The sequence below is a fragment of the Phocoena sinus genome, chromosome 6 (assembly GCF_008692025.1).
Source record: "Phocoena sinus isolate mPhoSin1 chromosome 6, mPhoSin1.pri, whole genome shotgun sequence".
NCBI lineage: Eukaryota > Metazoa > Chordata > Mammalia > Artiodactyla > Phocoenidae > Phocoena > Phocoena sinus.
In genome coordinates this window covers 75,749,341-75,773,805 of record NC_045768.1, presented here as the reverse complement: position 1 = coordinate 75,773,805, position 24,465 = coordinate 75,749,341, and the positions used below count along the sequence as shown (strand labels likewise).

General features: G+C 43.9%; 2 protein-coding genes across 5 annotated transcripts in view; one reads left to right on the top strand and one right to left on the bottom strand.

Annotated features, from left to right (window-relative positions):
• Positions 1-8,036, top strand: part of LOC116755618 — a 45,886-nt gene extending 37,850 nt beyond the window's left edge. For all 3 annotated transcript variants that reach the window (XM_032635339.1, XM_032635337.1, XM_032635336.1), the window contains 3 exons: positions 2,606-2,726; positions 4,158-6,198; positions 7,910-8,036. The gene's annotated coding sequence lies outside the window, so the exon portion shown is untranslated. The remainder of the gene's footprint in view (positions 1-2,605; positions 2,727-4,157; positions 6,199-7,909) is intronic.
• Positions 7,064-24,465, bottom strand: part of TEK (TEK receptor tyrosine kinase) — a 104,880-nt gene continuing 87,478 nt past the window's right edge. For both annotated transcript variants that reach the window (XM_032635333.1, XM_032635331.1), the window contains 9 exons: positions 23,300-23,510; positions 20,826-20,936; positions 18,299-18,489; positions 17,633-17,746; positions 12,497-12,567; positions 11,490-11,530; positions 10,511-10,607; positions 8,919-9,018; positions 7,064-8,069 (listed from right to left, as the gene is read on the bottom strand). In XM_032635333.1, the coding sequence (XP_032491224.1) occupies positions 7,995-8,069; positions 8,919-9,018; positions 10,511-10,607; positions 11,490-11,530; positions 12,497-12,567; positions 17,633-17,746; positions 18,299-18,489; positions 20,826-20,936; positions 23,300-23,510 (1,011 nt within the window). In that variant the 3' untranslated portion in view covers positions 7,064-7,994. The remainder of the gene's footprint in view (positions 8,070-8,918; positions 9,019-10,510; positions 10,608-11,489; positions 11,531-12,496; positions 12,568-17,632; positions 17,747-18,298; positions 18,490-20,825; positions 20,937-23,299; positions 23,511-24,465) is intronic.

Genomic DNA, 24,465 nt, shown 5'->3' with positions numbered 1-24,465 from the left:
GCGGTAGTCATTACCATTGTGTTATCACCGACGCTTGATTTGCCCTTTTAGACAAAACAAGATAAGCATCACTGTGCTGATGACTTTGTCCAACTCTGATAAACCAGAAGCAGTATAAGATGCCCAAGTCATTTGGCTAAACAAGATCAGAACGAAAGTCCATTATCAATTGTGATGAAGCCAAAATCGTTCTTTTGACATGGTCTTAGATCATTGTCTTTACTATTCACGTGGGTAAAACTACGTTTATCTAATAGGTTATTATAGTCACGTCCTGGAAGATACTTTTTCATATTAAGTCAGGTAGACTTATAAAACCTACCTGTAAGGTAGGCTCAAAATCAAATGGCATGTTCATTTTTCTTGGCATGATAGACTTGAAAATCTCCCCCTTAATACTCCAGGTTACAATGGTCTGTTCTTTGCTCCATGTTCTAGAACAGGTGTCAGGACACTATGGTCCATGTTAGCCACCTGTTTCTGCAAATATTTTTATGGAACAGAGCCACCACACCCACTCATGGATGTATTTTCTATCACTGCTTTCATACTACAGTGGCATTGTTGAGTAGTTATAACAGAAGTGGTATGGCCTGCAAGCCTAAACTATTTATAACTCGGAAGAGAGAGTTTGGTGGCCACCCCCGATCTAGAACAGTGCTCTGCAACAGAACTCTCCGTTCTACGTGTTCACTAACCAATATGGTAGACACTAGCCACATGTGGCCAGTGAGCACTTAAAATGTGTCGAATGTGACCGAGAAAACCATTTTTTCATTTTGTTTACTTAATTTCAATAGTTACATGTGGCTGGTGGCTACCACATCGCACAGTGCAACTCTAGAACTTTGGGGACCTTGACTATTTGTTTCAGCCACCCCTAGGACTTACCTTCATGCCGAGAAGGGCTAGTTCTTCTTTAGTGTAAGAATGTAAGTAAGGCCATTTAATTTTCCTGAGTATCCACCTCTTTCCCTGCAAAGCTGGTACCGTAGTATAGATAGTTGTTTCACACAGCACTGTTGTCTCTGCATGTGACAGATGAGACTGGAATGTGCTTCCACCAGACCCCACCCAAGTGTGAGCAAAGAGAGTTGGGGACGTAAGCTTTCTGTAAGAAAGCTCTTCACAGGGATGGCCTTCTGTCACCTCAGCGACAGCTTGTCTCAGACTCAGTTTCTCACCATGACTTTCCTGTCTCTCATTTTCCAGGAACAGTTCTATTTCACTTGTCTCCCAGACCAGAAAATGTGAAACCACTGTGTTTTTTATTCGTTGTAATCAGTCTGTTTCTTTCACCCAGATTACTCGTAGATTTCTCTATTTTTCTCTATTTCCGCCCGCCCGCCCCCCGCCCCCGACCTTCTCTTATGTGCTCAGTATTCTGCAGCCAGGAACCAGTGTCCAGGAGGTGGCCGACACGTTAAAAGTGAGAATTTAAAGCGTTTATGGATGGGGCGTAGTAGGTGCTAAACATTAATCTTCCAACCCCTTTCTTCTTCTTTTTTTTAAATAAGTTTATTTTTTATTCATTTATTTAATTTTTGGCTGCACTGGGTGTTCGTTGCTGCACACGGGCTTTCTCTAGTTGCTGAGAGCGGGGGCTACTCTTTGTTGCGATGCGTGGCCTTCTCATTGCGGTGGCTTCTCTTGTTGTGGAGCATGGGCTCTAGGTGCGCAGGCTTCAGTAGTTGTGGCATGTGGGCTCAGTAGTTGTGGCTTGCGGGCTCCAGAGCGCAGGCTCAGTAGTTGTGGCGCACAGGCCCAGTTGCTCGGTGGCATGTGGGATCTTCCTGGACCAGGGCTTGAACCCGTGTCCCCTGCATTGGCAGGCAGACTCCCAACCAGTGCACCACCAGGGAAGCCCCAACCCCTCTCTTCATCAGTCTTTAAATTACTCTTGTCCTGAGGCTAATCTTCTTCAACGCTTTTTCAAAGTACAGCTCTTCTAACAAGGAATCCAAACTGGTACCTGACAGTCTAGGCTCTGTTATCTGACCCCTCTCTTATTGTATCACTATTTCCTACTTTATTAAATATCAGGAAAAACTTACCTTCTTCCATGTGTAAGCAGAGGGGATTTGGACCTAGATGGGACTAATCCTTGTCCATGCTCCCTCCCCAGGGACAGACAAACCACTGAAATGGGACTTGCACTAGAGTGAGGTGTGCCCGCACCTCCGCTTAGTCACAATGTGGGAGGAGCCTGGCTCACCCTTTACTGCCCCTCACCCCGCCAGTAATTATTGGAACCGCTCTGAGCTCATGCTGCCCCCTGGTGGTGCTCTCTTGGTAGGAACGTGGACTTGGAAGTCAGGCTGCTGAGATTGGATTTCCTTCTACCCTGCTGACTCAGTTAGGCAACTTTCTTAACCTCTCGAAGCCTCAGTTTCCTTGGCTGTAAAAAGGGACAATAACATACCCACCTTGCTAGGTTACTCTGCAGGTTGTAGTGAAATAATGCAAGTTAAGTGCCTAGTGACTGGCCTGTTGTAACTGCTCTTTTGTAGCATAGTTACTACTGCTACAGTACTGTTGCTGCCATCAGCAGTTTCCTTATTCCTTGGGAAGAACGTCTAAAGAGTTTTCCTCTTTCATTTGACAGTTAATTCATACTTCAGTTGTGGACACGACAGTTATGTTTCCTCATCGGCTAGGCTTGCTTCACAAAAGATCCCTTTAAAGTCTAGTGGCCGACTACCTGCGGAGAATCATTCAGGATGATGGTAAGAGCCTGCTTGTTCGTGATAAAAATCGGGGTCCTAAGTCTGACTTGAGTAAATCAGGAGGTTCATGGTAAAGGTCTACTGTTTGAAATGCTGCCCTGTGGGTTCTCTTCTTGGGTAGAGAATTCTAAAGCTTCTGCTTAAGTAAAAAGTGTTCCATGCTCACCACCTGGTATGGTCCTAGATGTTCCACAGGCATCAAAACAGCAATTAAACTGAGACTGGTGACCGCATCATGGTTCAGCAAGTTGCCTGACCTTGGAATTCATGCATAAAACTTTTGTTGGGGCTTCCCTGGTGGTGCAGTGGTTGAGAGTACGCCTGCCAATGCAGGGGACACAGGTTCGTGCCCCTGTCCGGGAAGGTCCCACATGCCGCGGAACGGCTGGGCCCGTGAGCCATGGCCGCTGAGCCTGCGCGTCCGGAGCCTGTGCTCCGCGACAGGAGAGGCCACAACAGTGAGAGGCCTGCGTACCACAAAAAAAAAAAAACTTTTGTTGGTGTAGAGATCTAATTCCATTCTAAGTTTTGCTCTGTACCTCCTTTCATATGTGATTTTCGTTAAGCCTAAAGAGATTCTAAAATTGATTGGGTCCAAGTCATCTCACCCAGGGTAAATAGCGTGCGTTGCGTAAGAAGTATAGCTCAAATTCAATAGATTCATGTGTGCACTTGCTCTGTAGTGGATTGGTACAGAGGTTTTGCTCTCAGAACTTTTTTCCTTTCTGGTTTTTCTGATGAAAAATACCCAACATTAAACAAGTTAATCAAATACCACAAGTACAGCCACCAACTATCCTGTTAGTGGCATTGTGATATGCACGAGATACGTGTCCGGCTTGGAATGGAGGTTAGTTACTCTGTACATTTCATGTATACCCATATAGGCCCCACTTTTGCACAGGAGGGAGAAGGAAGTTAATTTTGAGTATGTTAAAATTATGTTATAATGCTGTATGTTTCTACAGGTTCTCCGCTGATCATGTCATTTATTGTACAAAATACAGATTTTACTTTATGGTCTTTACTCTTTCATTCTCTGTCTCTTAGACACTAACCAACACCATCTTGCAGAGAATCTTTAATTGACATTATCTGCTTTGTTAAAAATATTCATCTCTCAAATTCCCAGAAAATGCTCTTATAAAATTTGGAATGTGTTCTACTGAAAACAATCTGGAACCATGGACACAAAAATATTTCACCTAACAACAAAAAATACCCTATGTAAAACAAAATCTTCGAAAAGTTATATAATACCACAGTTCTCTCAGAATAACACAAATAAACAATAATATACCATTTTAGAAGTGTGGTCCATATGATTTTTCTCATTTAATCTCGGACGTCATTTATTATTTTCACCAGAACTGTAGGCTTGATATTTTGGGTAAATTCCATCTACATTTTTTTTTTTTTTTTTTTTTGCAGTACGCAGGCCTCTCACTGTTGTGGCCTCTCCCGTCGCGGAGCACCAGCTCTGGACGCGCAGGCTCAGCGGCCATGGCTCACAGGCCCAGCTGCTCTGCGGCATGTGGGATCTTCCCAGACCGGGGCATGAACCCGTGACCCCTGCATCGGCAGGCGGACTCTCAACCACTGCGCCACCAGGGAAGTCCCATCTACTTTTTAAAACCATGTCATTTTGTATCTAAGGTCACTCTTTGTCTAGAGAGGTGTACTTTTTCTAGCATCCCTTATTTCTGGCTTCTTGTCAGATCTCTGTCGTTCATTGGTACCTGTCACTTTGTTGGTGTATCTCCCTGGAAACGAGGTTCATGGAGAAGGTACTGATGTGCTATCCAGTCATAGCAATGTAGTGACCACATGACTGAGGACAGGTTACATAGAAAAAGGGAGATGCTTGTTCATCTGGATTTATGTAAAACATTTCTAAAGCAACCAGTAGGGGTTGTTCTAGGTATGAAATAATGAAATATTGATAAGTGGCCACTGGTAATTTTGTTTCAAACTCAAAGACTTCGTTTTGAGACCATCCGTGGGTAACATCACAGAGTTGTCTATGTCTGATGTGCTATTTTATATTCTATACTATTTGGAGGTCACAATTCAAGTGAAAATGCAACCGCCTGCATGGAACTCTGGAAGGTAAAAGACGACCTGAAAGGAAAGAAGTAACCACTTTGCCCAAGAATATCTTAAACCTCTGCATTGCTTCCGTGACTACTTGCCCTCCACTGCTGGCAGTAGAGTTTGGTCTATAATAACATGAGGTTTCTCCACACTTTCAAAGAGAAGAGGAGAAGGAAAAGCACTGCTGAGGTCTATTTATTACATTTTAAAGGTTAAATTTCCACAGTGATTTCTAAAGTTGTGACCGGGGAAGAGCGGGGGAAGGAATTAGGTTTTTTTGGAATTTGACTCATCTTCATAGGCAATGTACAAATAACAGCGGAAGATGGTTTGAAGTTGAAGTAATGGGTCCAGGACTTTCACAAAGGTCGTTTCTCAGGTTACTTAAATTCCTTTTTCTCTCTAAATACTTAGAACCATTATACCGCTTGGAGATAGAAACATCTTTACCTAACAAAATTGTGAGTCTTCTTTAGATCATCTATATAGAAATAGAAGTGGAGATTTTCCTCACAAAATCTATGGAAGTAAATGTAAACTTTTCAGTGTACTGTTAACATAAAAGTTCTGGTCATTTGGCTATTGTGTAATGTGTTTTTAATCTAACTGGTGTATTCTTACTTGATTTTGATATCAACAACTCACTTTTTTTTTTTTTTTTAAGGCAGTGTCCTATGGCTCTTCTAAACACACTGAAATCTAATCGATATACCCAGTACTGGAATTGTCTCATTTCCTTTAAGGCGTTGGTTCTTTCCTTCTTAATTGCTTTTTGATAATGTGGAAACTGGCCCATGGAAATGACATGACTTTATTCAGTTTGACTACTGACCTTTGCGTAAGTATGAATCTTTAATATTAATGCCGTTAACATGCTACAAAGCTACAAAGGTTTCTCTGCCAAGGGTAGGGATGAGACCCAGAGCTGTCAATCGTATGGTCTCTGTGCCAGGAGTAAATTCAAGTTGATGGTGATGATGTGCCCTTGGTAAGAACACCTCAGGTTTGCTGCTCTGGTACTTTGAATTTACAAGTAAATCTTAAGTATCACTGAATTCCTTTCTCTTTTTTCTTTTTAATTATCTACTTTTGGCTGCATTGGGTCTTTGTTGCTGTGTGCGGGTTTTCTTTAGTTGCAGCGAGCGGGGGCTACTCTTCGTTGTTTGTGGTGTGCGGGCTTCTCATTGCAGTGGCTTCTCTTGTTGCAGAGCACGGGCTCTAGGCACGCAGGCTTCAGTAGTTGTCACGCATGGGCTTCGTTGCTCCACAGCACGTGGGATCTTCCCAGACCAGGGCTCGAACCCGTGTCCTCTGCATTGGCAGGCATGTTCTTATCCACTGTGCCACCAGGGAAGTCCAGTTCCTTTTTCTTGATACCGTAAGTACTTCCTTGGTCATCTCTTACACCTGACGTGAAGTAAATTTGTAATGATGTAAATTTAAAGTATTTTAAATATATGTAATCAAGAAGGTCAGGCTGTTATAGAAAAAGCAGCTGTTATTGTGTATTCCAAAGCCACACGCAAAATTTGAAGACATTATCTACATTTTTCAGATCATCCTTGTTCTTGTTCAGTTCCATGTACATGCAAACCAAGAGCTGTCAGGAGTATCTCAACATTTGGGTAAAAAGCAAAAAGGAACTATTTATATATATACGTATATATATATACATATATATAAATAGTGTATGTATATATATACATATAAAAATAGTATGTATATATATATTTGGATCTACTTTCAATGGCTCTTCATTTGATCCCCTACTTAGTTGATGAAATAAATGCTGCGACAGCAGTCTTGCTTTTGTTGTGTCTCCACTGCATATGCTGTTGTGGATGAAGAGCGTTTGGGACAAATACAGTTTCCTGCTCATTGTTTCTGATGCATAAAAGTTGAGCAGATGGCAGGAATATGGAACATTATGCGGTATGGTGAACTATTAACATTGCAGCACAATTAAAAGGGATTCTAGTTCTAAGCCCTCAGTTCACAGAGGTGCAAGAAAACAGATTAGACAGTAGGATACTTCTGGAAGACGTTTCTAGACAGTAGGATACTTCTGGAAGACGTTTCTAATCTTGTGAGCTTGAGATATGTCTGGTGGCATATACCCACCAACTGCTCTCTGCTTATTACCAACAAGGTAGAGGATGATAATTTAAGGTGTTTAAGGTGTTTTTCTCGAAAGTATAATACAGACGTTTGGCAATACCTATGAGACACATTCCTGGACAAAATGGGTAGGCAAGACATTTATTCACTTACTGTATGATCTCAGTGTAGCATGTGCCTACAGTATAAACGGTAAACTCACAAATGATCGAAACTAAAACTTTTTACAATGTGCGATACAGGTAGGGATGTTAATCTGATATGATGTCACATGGCTCCCAAAGATAACTAACTCCAAGCTTCCTATTTTCGTTTCTTAATAAACACATCAGTGTTATCAAAGAAACTAAAACTAAATCCTATTAATTTATCAACCTTACCCTTCTCTCAAAGTTCTTAGGCTTCTAAGGAACGAGATTTAAATCTGTTTTTCAGTGTTAGCATTCTGGACTGACTTGTGGGCTCTGGAAACACCTGACAAAGTTGTCAAATTATTATGGAATGAAATTGGGGTGGCTTCTACAGGTGAGGGGGAAATTTTAGAGAGAGAAGAAGCTCTTTTATATCGCTTAGGTACAGACGTAAATCCATGTCCTGTAAGAACTCATACACTTCCCCTGCTTTTCTCACCTGTGCTGCTGTCAGGGTCAGGTTTACAGTATTTTCTTCTACACAGCAAAACATAACATCCAATATATAGGTACATATCAAAAATATCTGGGACAATGAGTCATGCACTACAGTAACTGCATGCCCACACCTTCCTGTAAAGTCCATGTTTCTAGAAAAATATATTATTGCATATGAAACCACGAACAGGCATTCTGATTCCAGCACATTCTTACTCCAAACAGTATATACAGTCCTAAAAGAGGGCACTATAGATTCACACACAGGGGTCTTACGGTGAACGTCCCAGACAGACAGCAATCTATATACACGTCCCTATTCCATGTCACCTCTCTTGACAGAGGCTGGCTTGCTTGGCATCAAGGTCTCAAGGGTCTCTCATGCCGGTGAAGCGGAAACAGAATCTACAGCTGAAGACGGTCTGTCCTAGGCGGCTTCTTCGGCAGAACAGTCGATTCCCGCGTAGGTAAACTTCTCATAAAGCGTGGTATTCACATAGGTCTAGAAGAACAAGAGTGGTTCAGAGACAAACTGGCTCAGTCCTGCCTCCGCCAGGGGCAGTTACAGTCATACCCCGTTTCCTTAGCTTGTTTCAACTCAAATGCAGATACCTGGGGGGCAGTTTTCTATCCTCATTCCCTCCGTTGTGTTTAACAACTTTCTTCCCGAAAAGCATCTCTTGACTTCTGCAAGTAAGATTGCTTCCTCTCACTTGTTTCAGTCTCTGGCTTCTCTTTCTCATGGTCTCTCACTGGTCCCTCCTGACATGCCCCACATCCTCTAAGGCCCCTTTCTCTGTCTGCTTCTCATCTCCTGTTGTGTGACCTCACCCACAGCTTTGGTTTAATTACCAACTGGGTTTTGATGACGTTCAACATCTACTTCCCTAACCTAGATTTGTCTTTCGAACCTCAGATCTGTAGAGTCAACTACTTTCTAGAAATTATGATAGAATTCCTGACCCTCCCCATAGTAACCTGTAGACCACGCTCTGTTGTCTACCTGCTGTTTGTCCTTGGGCAAGTCACTTTTCACCCTTCTAAGTCTGTTTCTTCCTCTATAAAATTATTAAAGGGTCAGGCTGTATGACTCATGAGATTTAAGATTCCTTCGAGCTCGAATAAGCTACTTCTATATGTTGTTCTACCGTGTGTGACTGTATCTTATATAGGAATCTTATTTCCTCCAAAGTTGTAACTTCCTCAAAGTTGGGTCCACATCTTTTATGTCCCTGTAGCACCTAGGGCCATGCTCAGGGGAACCTGTTGACTTGTATCAACTTTTTATTAACCACAATGGACACATGAGGAATTCTACTTAAAGAACCCCTGCTTTGATCTCCATACTCACCTTTCGTTCTTCTAACATCCTGTTTAAGGACACCAGGATCTGGGCAAATGAGGGCCTTTCATAAGGCTTCTCCCGCCAGCATTGTCTCATGAGATCATACCTTTGAAAACAGTGAAAGGGTTAAGTCTACAACTGTGCTTCAGGCCTGGGCACAGCCTGGTGTAGGGTATTGCAAAAAAGAGAATGTAGCCACCCAACGCATGGTCATCATGCTTAGCCAGTAAAAGACAAAAGTACGGCACCTAGGAAGGTTCTGTTAGGCCTCCCATCTCCCCATCCAAGTCCCCTTTCTTCTCCCAGTAGATCTAGTGCCTGCTTTAGGTACCATTACCACAGGATCTTGGTCTCAGCTATTCTGATTATCTGGAAAGAACTGAGTTACATGGCTAGGGCAGCATGTCCCGTGGAATACCACACCTCTCAAAATATCAGTGTTTTATTTTTTTTAAACGGCCCCGTGCTCAAAGAAATTTGCAAAATGCCACCCATCGCATCTTCCTCTTAGGGATCGACCCAGGAAAATCGTGAGAAGTCATTCCATTAAAAACAAACAACCTTTTTAACCAGGTTTAACCTAGAAGCTTCCCAGACATAACTGATCACAGAACTCTTGTGTCATTTATTTACGTCTCACACTTTCCACATAGTTTAGGGAGTGCTGGTCTAAGTCAGCACTTTCTCAGATGTGGCCAGAACTACTTGTACTGTTAAAATGCAGATTCCTGCTGCATGCTGACCAAGTGACTCAGGGGAACCGTAGTGCACAGAGCGCTCTCAGCCGTCAGCCTGGGGTGTTAGAGATTCTATCAATATCAATGTTCTGTCAATAGAACAGCTTGTACTTTAACCGAAGTTTCATAAGGGCTGAAAATATCCCTCCTTATGGAATGAATCTCAAAAGGTGGAATTTTAGGGACTTTGTCCAGTGATGGTTCAAGTCTAGTTTTATATCTCTTGTACCATAACAATAGTAACACCCGATTTCACTCTTAGAAGTGGCTTGGTTTGGATGATAAATTACTTGCTCAGCCTAGAGCCTTGCACTCTTCAAATCATGCCAGTTAGGCAGCAGCTACATTGCTTAATTCTGGGAATGGCAACGTCACTAGAGATAATCACTATTCCCCTGAGAAGAATACTTATTCCTGGAAAATAATCCTCATTGAAGTAAGATTTTATGAAGAAAAATCTGTCTTCCTTAATAAAACGGCTCTGAAATCTCTGTCCCCAAAGTTAGCCTCAAGGTTTCATACATTTATTCGTGGATAATTTCATGAATTTATTTCAGATCTTTTCTGACTCTGTTGCCCTTTCTCATTTCAACCTTAAGATTCAACCAAGAATCATCACCTTAAATTCCTCCTGGATTTCTATGCCTAGAAAGCTGTTATTCCCTGCCCATTGCATCACAGTCTTAATTTCAAGAACCCCCTTGTTTCTGACTATCTGGGGTGTGCGTGTGTGTGCGCGCGTGTGTGTACATATAGATAAACATATGTGTATGTATCAGATAGCTCCTTCATTAGAGTCAGTCCAAGAAGGGTACAGGGGGAAAGTTAGCATAAAATGGCCCCGGGTGAGGCCTGACTTACACCTCATCATCACAGTTTAGGGGCTTCTCCAATCTGTAGCCCTGGGGCAGCTTCTCGTAGAGTTCTGCACACGTCATCCCACAGTAAGGGGTGCCACCTGGAAGACAGGAAACGGTGCGCCCTAAGCCCCCTCAGATGCAGAAGGCAGCATCTCCTGCCCTGAGGCTATACAGCCAAGGGGCTGGGAGAAAGACGGGGTGTGTCAAGCAATGCTGAGCGCCCGGTGTGATCTTCCTCCGGAGCAAGCCTACCGCACGTCACAGCTGGACTTCGGCTACAGACCGTGCTCCCGTGCGGCGTCTCCTTAGTGCAGAGGATCCACCACAGTCTCCTTCCTTCCCGTGCTATTCCTCTTCCCCAAGCCTGTCTACACACAGCACGTCTACTGTACCAATGACATGGATCTTTTTCCTAATTGGAAGTCTGTATTTATGTTATGCAATTCCTATTTTATCTATCAATGTTAATTAGAAAAGCAATACATGTTTATTGTGGAAAATACAAAAACTAATGCAGAAAAAAACCTACATTTTAAAAATCCTGTGTAGTCCTCCCAGTTTTTTTCATGTGTAATATTTATAAAATGGATTATGGGAATTTCTTCTGGTTTTTGGCATGCACATTTTCACATGGTATTAAATGGCCTTAGAAAATGTCTTTTCATAATATACTGTCTTCAAGTTATAGAAGTAAACTTACGACAGCTCTGTGACATCTGTACACAAGCAGAGACAACTCAGAATGAAGTTCTTGACCATCATGTTATTAGTATTAAATATGACATTAGACACAGGGCTTTCATAAAGAGAACCACGGGAATAAACACACTCAAACATGGAAACCCGTAAGGTTCTTTTCCCAAGTGGCGTCTGTTGGCACCAAGTACACGTTATCCATGAAAGTATATGGTAAAGGAGTCCGGGAGGGGCCCGCTCCCCTTGCCTAGAGCCTCACCTGGTAGGTAGACATGGATACTCACCTAAGCTAACAATCTCCCATAGTAACACGCCATAGGACCATCTGCAGAGGGACAAAAGAGAAACCAATAATCAGCACGCATGCTGCCCAGTCAACTTGCTGCCCAGAAAGCCAGGGCGACTAAGCCTAGGTCAGAAAAGGAAAAGTTACACGTCCGTTTCCTAGGCTAGGGCCTTGCACACAGCATGCATTTATCTCCTCTTCGGCCAATGGAAGGATTATAACAGGGAAAACAGTGTTAGCTCTGCCAGAGCTCCCACTCGCTTTAGGTAGAGAACGCAAGGCGGAAAGCAGGAGCTTCTAAGCCAGACAGACCCGTGTCGGATCCCATCGCTGCCACCGGATACTCGTGTGACCTGAGACAAGTGACTAGAACGCCTGAGGCCTCTTAGTGTATTCTTCCAAAAGTGAGGACACCAATTTCTTAAAGTTATGCAGAGATGATGTGAGAGAACATATAAAGGCACACACTGAAGACACAGTAACACTCTGGGCCTCAGTGCTTCCTCCTGAAAAGAGGGAACCTGAGCAAGAGGGCTCAGGCCTCAATCCCAACCCTTCCATCCCCCGCCAGCCTGACACTTGTCACGCAGGCTGCAAGCAGAGATGGTGCCCACTGTGTCTGTGTGCTTTCCATCCCTGCCACCTCTGACCCCCCCAGCAGCTACTGTGGGCCGCCACCTCCGATCTAGGTCCTTGTGTTGAGGCCAGTCTGGGGAGTGGAGCCATGGGAAGGCTGGGATGCCCCTTGCTCCTCTGGAGGTGAGGAATTCACCACTTGAGGTCACTCCTCGACATGCAGAAAGAAACCCAAAGCCTGCCACCAGGGAAAACTGTCCCCTCTGTGGTTTCATTTAGTCTGGGATTTCCTGGGATTAGTGATTAGCTTTATTCCCCAGACGGATACGATCTTCCTGCTTCTCTTTAAAACCTCTGTCGAATGGGTATTTTTCTGGGACAAAAAAAAAAAAAAAAAAAAATCCCTCAGCAGTGAGAGGCTTTACTTACACGTCACTGTTGGTTGTATACACGCTGTAATTTAGTGACTCGATCGCCATCCAGCGCACGGGGAGCCGTCCCTGGAGAGAACGAGGTGAGATGCTGCTTAGGCTGGACAGGGCCCCTTCCCAAGGCTCGCTGCTGGCCTGAAGCTGGGGCTCACCCAAGTCCACGGGGAGGTCCCCAGACAGAAGGCGTGGCAGACTCAGGAACTGTTTTGCCCATGTCCCACCCACAAGTGTGCTTTTAAATTCAAAGACCTGCAAATTGTGTGAGTGTCCCACTTACCTCAAGGGGCCAATACCACAGTTTCATATAAAGAAAAATAATGATGTGTGCACCTTTTTTTTTTTTTTTTTTTTTGTGGTACGCGGGTCTCTCACTGTTTTCGCCTCTCCCGTTGCAGAGCACAGGCTCCGAACGCACAGGCTCGGCGGCCATGGCTCACGGGCACAGCCGCTCCGTGGCATGTGGGATCTTCCCGGACCGGAGCACGAACCTGTGTCCCCTGCATCGGCAGGCGGACTCTCAACCACTGCACCACCAGAGAAGCCAATGTGTGTCCTTTTGCTAGTCACTCAGTTATTCCTTTTGTGGCTGTCAGAGGCACTCAAAGGTCTGAAAGGAGAGACGGGCCTAGGAACTGAGAAGTAAGCTGTAGTGCAGGAAAGGCTAAAGTGATGCCAGGAGACCACGTCTGCCTGGAGGGGATTGTGCAGGAGTTTCCAGAGGAGGGGACACATGAGTTCGGTTCTGTAAGATGTGTAGGCACCATCAGGTGGATGGGGGAGGAAAGAGCATTTCAGGCCAAAGGGAAGAGTGTGCCTGTGACTCACAGAGGAGGTCATGACTTCTAGCCAGTGCCACGTGCATTGGGTTTGGAGACGGGGTGAGAGACACTTGCCCATCCTTTGGGTGCCTGGCCCCAACTCCCTCCAGGTTTGCCCCATTTCTTGGCTTATTGAGTCCAGACTGGGGAAAATGAGATGTGGGCTGGAAAATGTGAAGTTTGACTTCTGAGTTTTATTCCTAGTTTCCTCAAATTTGCTATGAATTTGGGTTCCTTTCCTCTCGACCCACCCCAGGAATACATGAACCCTACTGAGAGATGGATCCCTCCCTCCCAGAGATCTGTCCAAGCTCTAACAGTGGCATTTCAGCTTACATTAGCCAGTGGGTGGGGCAAAATCAGGAGTATTTAGGGGATCTTTCTCAGCCCCCCTCAAACCAGGCATTCTCCCAGACTCCCCTTCCATGAGACCAGCCCTGACCTGGATCCCAAGGATTATTCCTGAATGTGAAATTCTCTCCCAGTTCTTTATTTACTGGCACTATTTTGAAGCTCTTTCTGACCATAAATCCCAAATGGTTGTCCTGTACTTTAAGGTTTACATATAAAAGTATCCTTTCTCAAAAAAGATCCATGGTTGCTAGGGGTGGGGTCGGGTTTGGGGTGTGAATAGGCAGGAAACAGGATTTTTAGGGCAGTGAAAATGTGTAAGATGCCATAATTAAAGACATATGTCCTTATAAATTTCTCCAAACCCATAGAATGTACAACACCGGGAGTGAGCTTTGACGTAAACTATAAACTTCGGGTGATTATGGCATGGCAGTGCAGGTCCATTGGCTGTAACAAAGGTACCAGAGGATGTGATGATGGGGGAGGGTATGCATGTGTCGGGTAGGGAGTATATGGGAAATCGCTGTACCTTTCTCTCCATTTTGTTGTGAACCTAAAACTGCTCTAAAAAATGTAGTCTTTTTTTAAAAAAGGATCCTTTCTCACATCTACATCTTCAGTGTTCTCCTCAACATCCACGCCTCCCTTCTCTCTATGTCCACCCCACCCCAACTGTCACCTGTTTTTCTCCCTCCCCCTTCACAGCTATGGAATGGAAAGAGTTGTCTCCGTTTCCTGTTTGGTCTTTGCTTTCATTTACTCCCAACCAGCTGACCTCGGACCCCGGACTTCCTAATGACTGATTTCCATGCACACTTCTTCCTTTTTTTTTTTATTTGACTGCTTTTGGATCTGCCCACATGTGTCTGTCCCTACTGCTATCACCTTGGTGCCGGCCACCATCATCTCCCGCCTGATGAAACCACCTCTCCACGGACCTCCCAGCCTCTAGTTTCACCCCCTAATGACCTGTTCTCCACACCACAATCACTCTAAATGGCAAGTACAACCATGTGGTTCCTTTCCTTAATGTTCTTTAATGTCCCTGTTGTCACAAGATCCCCAATGCTTAGGTGAGTCCCCAGATCCTTAGCTGGCATCCAAAGCTCTTCAGGACCTTATCCCCACTTGCGTTTTAACTCCAACCTTGCATTTTAGTTTTTACTTATTGCCTTCCACAAGCATACACTCTTTTCCATAGTTACAATCACAGTGAACCTAACCGTTTTGGAACTTTCCACTCCCTTGGAAAGTTCCAGCCTTGCATTTTAACTCTCCCTCTTTTCCGCATCACACTCCAGCCATACTGAATTACTTAGTGGCCAAAATTTCCATGCTTTCCTTTGCCTCTCGATTTTTATATATACCACATCCTCCAGGTCATCCACCTCATTCTTACATCTCCAATATCTATTTGACATTTACTGTAAAGCTTCAGTGTGCTTCCTCTGAGTTCCCATGGCACCTGCACTTTCCTTAGCCTCATCCACTGTTATGATTGTTCATTATGTGTCTCTGAGCTCTTTGAAGGAGAATACTGTGTCGAATATTATCCCCATACCTAGCACAAGCATGAAACATTATAGTAATAAATAAATCCATGCTGACGGGATCGATATATTAATCAATGATAGTAAAACCCCAAATCACTTAAGTACGTTAGTTTGCAACACTTACAGTATTAGCATCACCTGGGGGAATTAAAAAAAAAAACAAAAAACTGACGCAGGATGCCCTCCCCAGAATAATTGAATCAGAATACCTAAGCCGTAGGACTCAGCATCTGTATTTTTTTTTAATTTCCCCGGACGACTCTAGGTGCAACAGGAATTGAAAATCTCTGACTTAAATAATAGGCCAGGGCTTCCCTGGTGGCGCAGTGGTTGAGAGTCCGCCTGCCGATGCAGGGGACACGGGTTCGTGCCCCGGTTCGGGAAGATCCCACATGGCGCGGAGCGGCTGGGCCCGTGAGCCACGGCCGCTGAGCCTGCGCGTCCGGAGCCTGTGCTCCGCAACGGGAGAGAGGCCACAACAGTGAGAGGCCCGCGTACGGCAAAAAAAAAAAAAAAAAAAAAAAAAGGGCCCGAGAAAGTGGCTCCTCTGCCCTCTGGTGGTGTCTTGCTATACTGCACCCTTCTTGCAGGGAGCTTGCTCCTCTCCAATTCCTTCTCTTTTCTTCCCTTACCCTCACCCTGTCCTTTTCCTCCCCAGACCCCATGCTGCCACTGCACACTTTGCCCTTCCACTGGGAGATAGACTTGAGCTCTACCAGTGCTCTGCCCCTCTAAGCACTCCTCCTAAGCTCCCCAAGATACAGAAATCCCTACCCTTGATGAAATGCCGAGCAAACCAACCTTAGCTTTGGGGGCCTAAGGAAAGCAACCAAATAAGATGCGTGGATTACGGGGCTAAACTGTGTTAACCTCTCTTTCCCCTCATCTGGGGCAAACCCCCGCCCCACCCATTCCAGAGTGAAGGAAGGAGAGGGATTCTGTGATGGAGATAAGAGGATTCTAAGGAGGATGCTCCCAGGAGGAGTGGGGAGAGCCAGAGTAGATGGATGAGTGATGGTAGGTCCTGCTTCTTTAAGACCAGCCCAGCTCCTTCCCAGAGAAAAGTCTGTTTTGAGTGGGGCAAATCTGAAGAGTTTAGGGAAAAAAAAAAAATATTGCCTGGAAACCAGCCCTCAGGGAGGCATCTCTGGCTTCCAAAAAGTACTGATGTTAATAAGTATACAGGACCAGGGGCATGTTGGTCTCTAAGAACCAAAGGAGACTAACTTCGAAACCTCATCCAAAAAGGGAGTGGAAAGTTCCAAAGTGGTTAGGTTCACTGTGATTGTAACTATGGAAAAGAATGTGTGCCTGTGGAAGGCAATAAGTAAAGAATAAAATAAATTAATCGTGTCCAGTTTGTGAACTGTGGACCATTTCCTCTAGAAAGCATTCTTGAGTATTATTTCTGTGTTATCTTGTCAGTAACTAAAATAAGTATATTGAAGAGAAAGGAAACCTGAGCTTGAGGATAAACACAGAAGCCTGAGCCTTGCTAGGAGGCAATTTGGTACCCACAAAAGTAAAAGGACCCTCTATATGTTATAAGAACTGGAGTCATCCCAAGAAAGCTGAGCCCAGGTAATGCTGGGAGAGCCAGGCCAGTGGACTGGACCTACCCAACACGTGCAAAGACTACAGGGTGTGTCGCGCCCAACACCCTGCATTGCCCACGCGCTCAGGGAAAGCAGAGGGTGGTGGCATGTTGTCGGCACAGCACTAATGTCCAGGAATGTGGCACGTCCCGGGCTTTATGATTCTAGGGTGGACAAAAGTAGCAGAATGAGTCCAGCTTCTCTCTTAACACTGTGGTGAGGTTCTCCCGGGAGCTTGTATTTGAAGATAAAATATGAATGTTTAGGAGACGAGGTATCATTAGGTGAAAGTGGATTTGATTGGGGCTTGAAGAGTGAGCAGAGAACTTTTGGCAAAGAGGGAAATCTTATATGAGCATCTAGAAGTTATGAGTTTCTCTCTAGCGCATCCTTGTGATTTAGGAACCTCCTTAATTGATTTCCTTGATGTTTTAGAAGGTATATTAAGTGTCTTTTCCCCCCTCCTCAGTTTGCTGTGCAAAAGGGGACTGTGGGAGCTCTCCAGAGATTTCTGAGTGAGACCAGACCTCAGGGTCTGGGCTGGATTGAGACCTGAGTCCCTGCAGCACTAGGCTTGCGCGTTCAATTACTTGGCCACGTGTGACAGGGCCTTCTTCATTGGTAAATGTGGACCCTCCCGTCATTTTAGGAATCAAAAATGAGAAAGGATGTTTGCTGGGCCAGGGCATTATCCAATGGGGAAAATGGTCAGAGGCCTCAGTCGTCACAGAAAGATGGTATTCTAAGAGAAACGACATCAGGAGAGGGAGGGGTGCCCCGGAAAGGATCTCATCAGCGTCTGTTCTGAACTTACCATCGTCTTTTTCACATACACTTCTTGACCTCGGGACAATCCAAAATCGGCTATTTTGGCTACGTAGTTTTCACCAACTAAAATGTTCCTGGCAGCCAGGTCCCTGTGAATAAACTGAAATTAAAAAAAAAAAAAAAATCATGTATTTTCAGCATCGCATTTGCTTTTTCACTCCATTTTGTTTCTTGCCTAGGGGCAAGAGCTTTGGGAAACAGAGAGGTCAGTGTGAAAAGGGGTTTTCAAAAGTCACCAGAATCCAGTTCCCTTAAAGTTCCTCTCCTAAATGCTCAGTGAGTGGATTCTGCCGAATGACCCACATGTCTCTGGAGGAGCAACCTGGGAGAAAAACCAGGTCATGAAATCTTCCAGTTGCCATGAATGGCCTCTGCTAGTGTACGTTATTTAGAGCCACGCCAAGCTAACATCGGTGAAGGCACCTCACCAAATACACATGATGAGAGTCACTAGATAAACATACCATCAGTGTTGGGCATGAACTTCTATATAAAGAGATGGAATATTAGCAAAGATATGAAAGTTAGAAGACTGTAAGAAGGAATTAAGGAAGAGAGAGCGACCAAAAACAAATGTACAAACTTATCTAAACTCTGATGCCAGAGAGGATTTCAGAGGAAAGATGTCCAAAGCAAGGTCCTCAGTACGAACCTGTTTTTGGCTCAAGTAGTCCATTCCCCGGGCCACATCTGCTGCAAAGTGGAGGAGCTGCTGGGAGGACAGCGTGGAGGCGGTGCTGTTAGCGATGGCGAACGCAGGGTCCGTCTCCAGCACGCGGCTCTTGCGCAGGAAGTCAAGGAGGTTGCCGTGGGGGGCATACTCGATGGCCAGGTACAGGTAGCCTGTGCGGGAAGGGAGAGAGCACCACTTTATCAGTAATCCTAAGCTGCTGTGATATTTCTGAGATGTGCTGTGATTCTCGGGAAACGCTTATAAACCTCTGTTTTATCGTAAAGCTACACATCTAGTGGTACCAACCTCGGTAATGCTGGGGCCAGGAGGAAGGCAAGTGACATCATTCCTGCAATACTTAAAGTGCTTGCTCTCGGGGTTCCCCTCCCCACCTCTACCAAACATAGAGGGCTTCCAGTCACCTACTCGGTGACACTAGTAGAATGAAATCAAAGCATTTGCTTCCAGACGATCGAAGACAGCTAGTCCACATCACCTTTCATTTTTTTATTCAATCAATATTGAATATCAAGAACCTAATATGAGCCAGGCATGTTATTCCAGTATGAATCTAGCTTTTCCTGAGGGTTTTTTTTTTCTTTTTTTCTTTTTTTTTTCCGGTACGCGGGCCTCTCACTCTTGTGGCCTCTCCCGTTGCGGAGCACAGGCTCCGGACGCACAGGCTCAGCGGCCATGGTCCACGGGCCCAGCCGCTCCGCGGCATGTGGGATCCTCCCGGACCGGGACGCGAACCCGCGTCCCCTGCATCGGCAGGCGGACTCACAACCACTGCACCACCAGGGACGCCCAAGGTTATTTTTTTTTAATCAAAAAACAATGATTAAATATCCATAGCAGAAGGACCCACACCAGGTAACTTTCTCTCTCTCCTGCCTTCTGCTCCTCCCTAAAATCTGGAATAAGTCACCATGTTGCTGAGTAGGTCACTAGTCAGCAGAGTCTAGTGTCAGGGATTGCATTTTTGCTTACAGAAACCAGAAAACTCAACCTTTTAGGAAAAAAATAAAACAAAATAGTTCCTAGAGGAAACTATGGTGCAGTGTCTTATTTTTATTCCAAATTGCTTTCTCCTTTTTCCTTTTTAATAAAATGTAAGCTGCTTTGATAAAAACATTGATCTTTGGAGCCCATGAAAAGTAAAGTGGTTTTACTGTCTTTTAAAGGTGAATTGTTTGTGGTTTTTTTTAATGTTGAATGAATGTAAACTTCAAAGATATTCTAAGAAAGTGAAATTCTCAACAATAAAAAAATCTAGCACTGAATCTTGTTGTACTATAAAGAAAGAGATACTTCAATTCTGGTATGAATGTGCTTTCTCACTTCTTTACTGAATTATAAATTTTAAGGGCCAACCAATAATGTGACGAGAGAGCAAAATTTTAAAAGATGTACATTCTTCTGCTGTTGTCGGTTTTTCTTTTTCTTTTAACTTTCATTTACTGCTGTCCGATGCTGATTACTGTTCTCAGGAAATAGCTCAAAAATAAATGTCATGACTTCATTATTTAACCTAAGAGACATGATCTGGCTTTCAGAATTACACCCTTATTGGATCACAGAATGATATATTGTTTGAAGTACCAGTATTTTTAGTTTAATAAATTGAGGAAAAGGAAGTAGTCTCTTTTCCATTGTTGGTATTTGTGCTGCAAAGTCAACAAGAGGTTGTCAAGTTTGTAAATAATTACTGTGTGGAGCTTTTTTGTTGGAGCAAATTTTTCCATGAGAAATTAAGATTAAGCATAGATTTAGAGCTACAAACCCAGGTAGCAAGCAGAGGTAAAGCCATGAAAGATTTCTTGTTACCTACTCATTCACAGCTAATTACACGCATTACAATAGGAAATACTCAATAAATACTTGAATTAATCATATAAGTTGGACTTAAGGGTATGTGTGACATAGGATAGTTGTAAAACTTCAGTGTTATTGTCCAGGACATTGTTTTGGATAAAAACAAAGTATTGATACTATTAGATATAAGCTTATTATTATTTTAACCTAAGCATCACCAGTGCTTTCACATTACAGTAGATTAATGGCATTCACAGATTTAACATTCAGAATATCAGTTCCTTGGGTTTGGAGGGAAAATGAAAAGGTAGGCAACTAACAAGAACAAATCTACTTCACTCTTCCTGGTGCTGAGGGCTGCCTCAATCCACTTAGTAGTAGCTGAGAAAACCTCTGGATTAGCAAAGGTAGAGGCATGTAGGAGCCGTGGATCTTTTGGGGCAGTAATAGCTGAACCACATCAGAGGCCAAAAGATTCAGCCTTGGGATCTACCTTCAAAAAGATACTAAATCTCAGCACGATCTATTAATGGGACCAGACATTCAGACTGAAACTGCAACTTAAAAAAAAAAATAGATAACAATCTTACATGACTGTCTTTCCTAATTTCAATATGGAATGTGCCTGTTTTTTTTTTTTTTTAAAAAAAAAAAACAATCTGGCAGGAAAGACAGGAAAAGAGCATCTTACCACGATGTTCACACGCTCCTAAGAGATTGATGATGTTTGGGTGGTGTCCAAGTTTACAAAGCACCTCCAGTTCCCCAGCGAAGTCCCTGTGGTCGTCTTTGGAAGCATATTCTGGGAAGAAAGTAAAGAGTAGTGATCCCTTTCTGTTACACCTCTTCAGAAACAACTGTCCCCCCTCTGCTTCCCAGAACCTTCAGGTACACTCAGCCACCATTAGGTCTGGAAAACTGTGTAGAAATCAGAGATGACTATAATGCAGACGCTTCTTTATTGTTGGGGGCTGTCCTATACAAAGTAGGATGTTTAGCTGCACCTCTGACCTGACCCACTAGATACCAGTAGCCCAACCGAAAATGTATCCAGAAATCACCAAATGTCCCCCCGGGGGCAAAATCACCCCTGCTTGAGAAGCACTGCTCTGAAGTTTTCCTGTTGAAGCTCTCAAATACCCAGGGAAATGATGTGGTCGAGATGGAGCTGCGTCCATTCTTAGACTCTGGCTCTCCCAGCTAACTCTACCGTCCAGAGACAAATATGTTCAGGGATAAAAACAAAGTTGTAGGGAAACATCACCAGTAGTGTACACACCTTGCTTTATTATGATAACTTTACTTTTTTCATAAACCAGTCCTACTGAAAAAACTCAAATCTCAAAGACATTTTCATAGAAGTTGCTTGGTAATCAGGAAACAGTTGCATTTATTTCTATTCCTTTCATTCCATCTGTCCACTAGCACTTTGATCAGAGGGAGAACCACCAGTCAGGCTGAAGAGAAAGCTCTTTGGCTGGTGCACAACTGGCTGATCAGCCTTGAGTCGGTGACAGTATGCTATTATGGCTTTTTGAAGAAATAACATTGGGGGAAAGGGTGAGAAGGGAGCTGGTAGCCATGTGCATCCCTGAACATGCTTGGAAATTATGGGAATGTTTCATATGGGCTAAGGGTACCCATAAGGCTGACAAGTAGGCAATTCCAAGTCGAGGACCCTGTTTATACCACAGGGACCTGAGGGTCAATACCTTGGAAGCATTTAAAAAACAAAGCTCTTTAATAATAAGGCTGTCAGTAGCTGCCCTCTTTGCATGCATGACTTTTCCTGCAAAAAGTGTCTGCCCTGGTGCCCTGTTAAGCTATTCTATCTCTTCACGTGGGTATGAGATAGACAATCAGCTCAGGTCAGATGCCAATAAAAACTGATGCTACAAAGTTCTATACCCTCTCTCCTCTCACTACTTTTACTGCTTCCTAAAGCTCCCTGTAACTAAAGTAGCAAAATGAAAAAGGGATTTCTGGATGCTAAGCAAGGGGTGTGTGTGTGTGTGTGTGTGTGTGTGTGTGTGTGTAGAAACATTACTGTCTCTAAGCATAGATAATACTGTGTTTATTTTGTTTTGTTCATTTTCTGACATAGTGTTTTCTAGCAATGTGGAAAACAACGATGATTTGAAAAGATTTAGGGTTAATTGTCATCTTAGGCTTAATATTGCAGTCAAAAAGAAGGAAAACCCATCAGCAAGCTCAGAGAGTCCTTACTATGGAGCTGCCCAATGAAACTAGTAATTACATTGCTGGCTCTAATGCGCCACTTTTCAAGCCTGTGTGCTGTAAAAGCAACAGTGCGGCTTCGCAGTCAAGTCATTTCTAAACTGTCATTTCACCCGGAAGAGAAGACAGCTAGTATTGCCAGGGAACAAGTCATTCTGCTTTCTCAGAAGATCTGATTAAATGGATAGGCCCCAAGCAGTCTTTTTTTTTTTTTTTTTCTTCTTCCCCCAAGCAGTCTTGAACACAACTGGAAAAGATCTAGTTCCTGTGACCATACATCAAGGGTTTTCAAACTTGAGTGTACAGAAGAGCCACTGAGCAAGCTTAAAAACACAGATTTTTCATGCGCCATCCCAGAAATTAGAATACAGTAGAACCATGAGGGGGAGAAACCCAAGTAGATGCATTTCTAACAATATTTCTAGGAATGTTGATGCAGATAATCCATGAAGATAGTGGTTTGCCAAGTGTGGTCTCCCAAGCCTCAGAATCAGCATCACATGGGAACTAATCAGAAATCCAAGTTCCGTGGCCCTGCGCCAGACTTACTGTATCAGAAACTGTGGGGTGGAGCTGAAGAATCTGGTTTTTTAACAAGCCTTCCTGGTGATTTGGATGCATGCTCAATTTTGAGAACCACTAGATTAAGAAAAATAATGCTCCCCCAAAGTCAGCAGGGTATGACAGAGAATCTGTATTCTCACATCCCAAGGAATCAAGACAGTGGTATCTAACTAGCTTATGCCTTCATGTTTACATCCTGACCCTCAAAGGAAACATCACCTTCAGTTGCACGTCACAGCTCTATCTGACACCACGCCAATTTTTTCTTTAAAGAGTGTAAGACCTTAGAGGAAAGATTCAACAGGAAGTCAGGCTGTCCCCCCACCCTAGTAAAATGCTGACTCGAGCAGTCCAAGCACTGACCTTTCATTCTCTTTATGGCAGCGTCCATCCGTAACCCATCCTTCTTGATGCGAGCTTTCAGGACCTGGCCAAAATTACCCTCCCCAATCACATCTTGAAATTTGATGTCATTCCAGTCAAGCACTGGATAAATTGTAGGATCTGGGTTGTTTTTGGCCTTCCTGTTCAGGGCCAGGGTTCCTGAGTTGAATTGCACAGCTGGTTCTTCCCGCTAGAAAAATAATGGTTTTGTGTCAGGATTTTTCATAATTTTAAGATACATAATACGTCCTGATTTGTACCCACACTGGGTGAAAAAAGAAATACTGTATCCAATTCTAGAATGAAAACGGAAATAGGGTTCATTGAACAGGCCCACTCAGATGAAGTGGCTGCCTATAGAGCTGCATGGGCATGATCACAGGCCTCAGTGGCAAAGCACGCCACAATCAATTAGTTATGTCTGCAGAGGTGAGGGAGGGGAGGATAACGGCATGTATGCCACGAAATAGCACATCCCTGAGTTAGTCACATTTGAGTTTCTACTCTGCTGTGGAATGAGCCGGTGTTGAGTTCTGATCTCGAAAAGAGCTCAGAGACCTATCTGGGTCAGTCACAGGACACACCTCTGTGAGAGCTTTGTTTCCTAGCGTCATCTTGGTCTATTCTTGGCTCTTACTCACTCTCTCTAACTTTTCCTAAAGCTCAGAATCTCTCAAGCCCACTCTGGCGCAGACACTGGCCCCAAGATGACTGATGCTTAGAGCAAAACCCAACAGGGTGTCTCCTTTTCTCCTGAGTTTCAGTGGCTGCTGATGGTATCAGGACAAAGCATCAGTACCGTGATGCGCTCTAGCACTCTCTACCCCCTTGCTGGTCCTTCCTCTACAGGGACAGCCTGAGTTGAGCCAGCTCTGGCAAGGAGTCGGATTACAGAGCCTCCCTTGTTCTGTACTGAAGGGAATCTCAGGGACTCATGTACAGGAAGGTATACCTCATTTGGAATATGTAATTGTACTCAATGTTTCATATACAGAATCAATAAAGGTGGGTACAGATTAATTTTACAGAGCTTGAAACCACGAACTAGAGAAATGTTCAGGCTGTAGTATAGCAAAGGACTCAAATAGGGTGCCTATAGGTAAAGTATGATTTTCTAAACTTTTTACTGGTCAAAATTCCTAGAT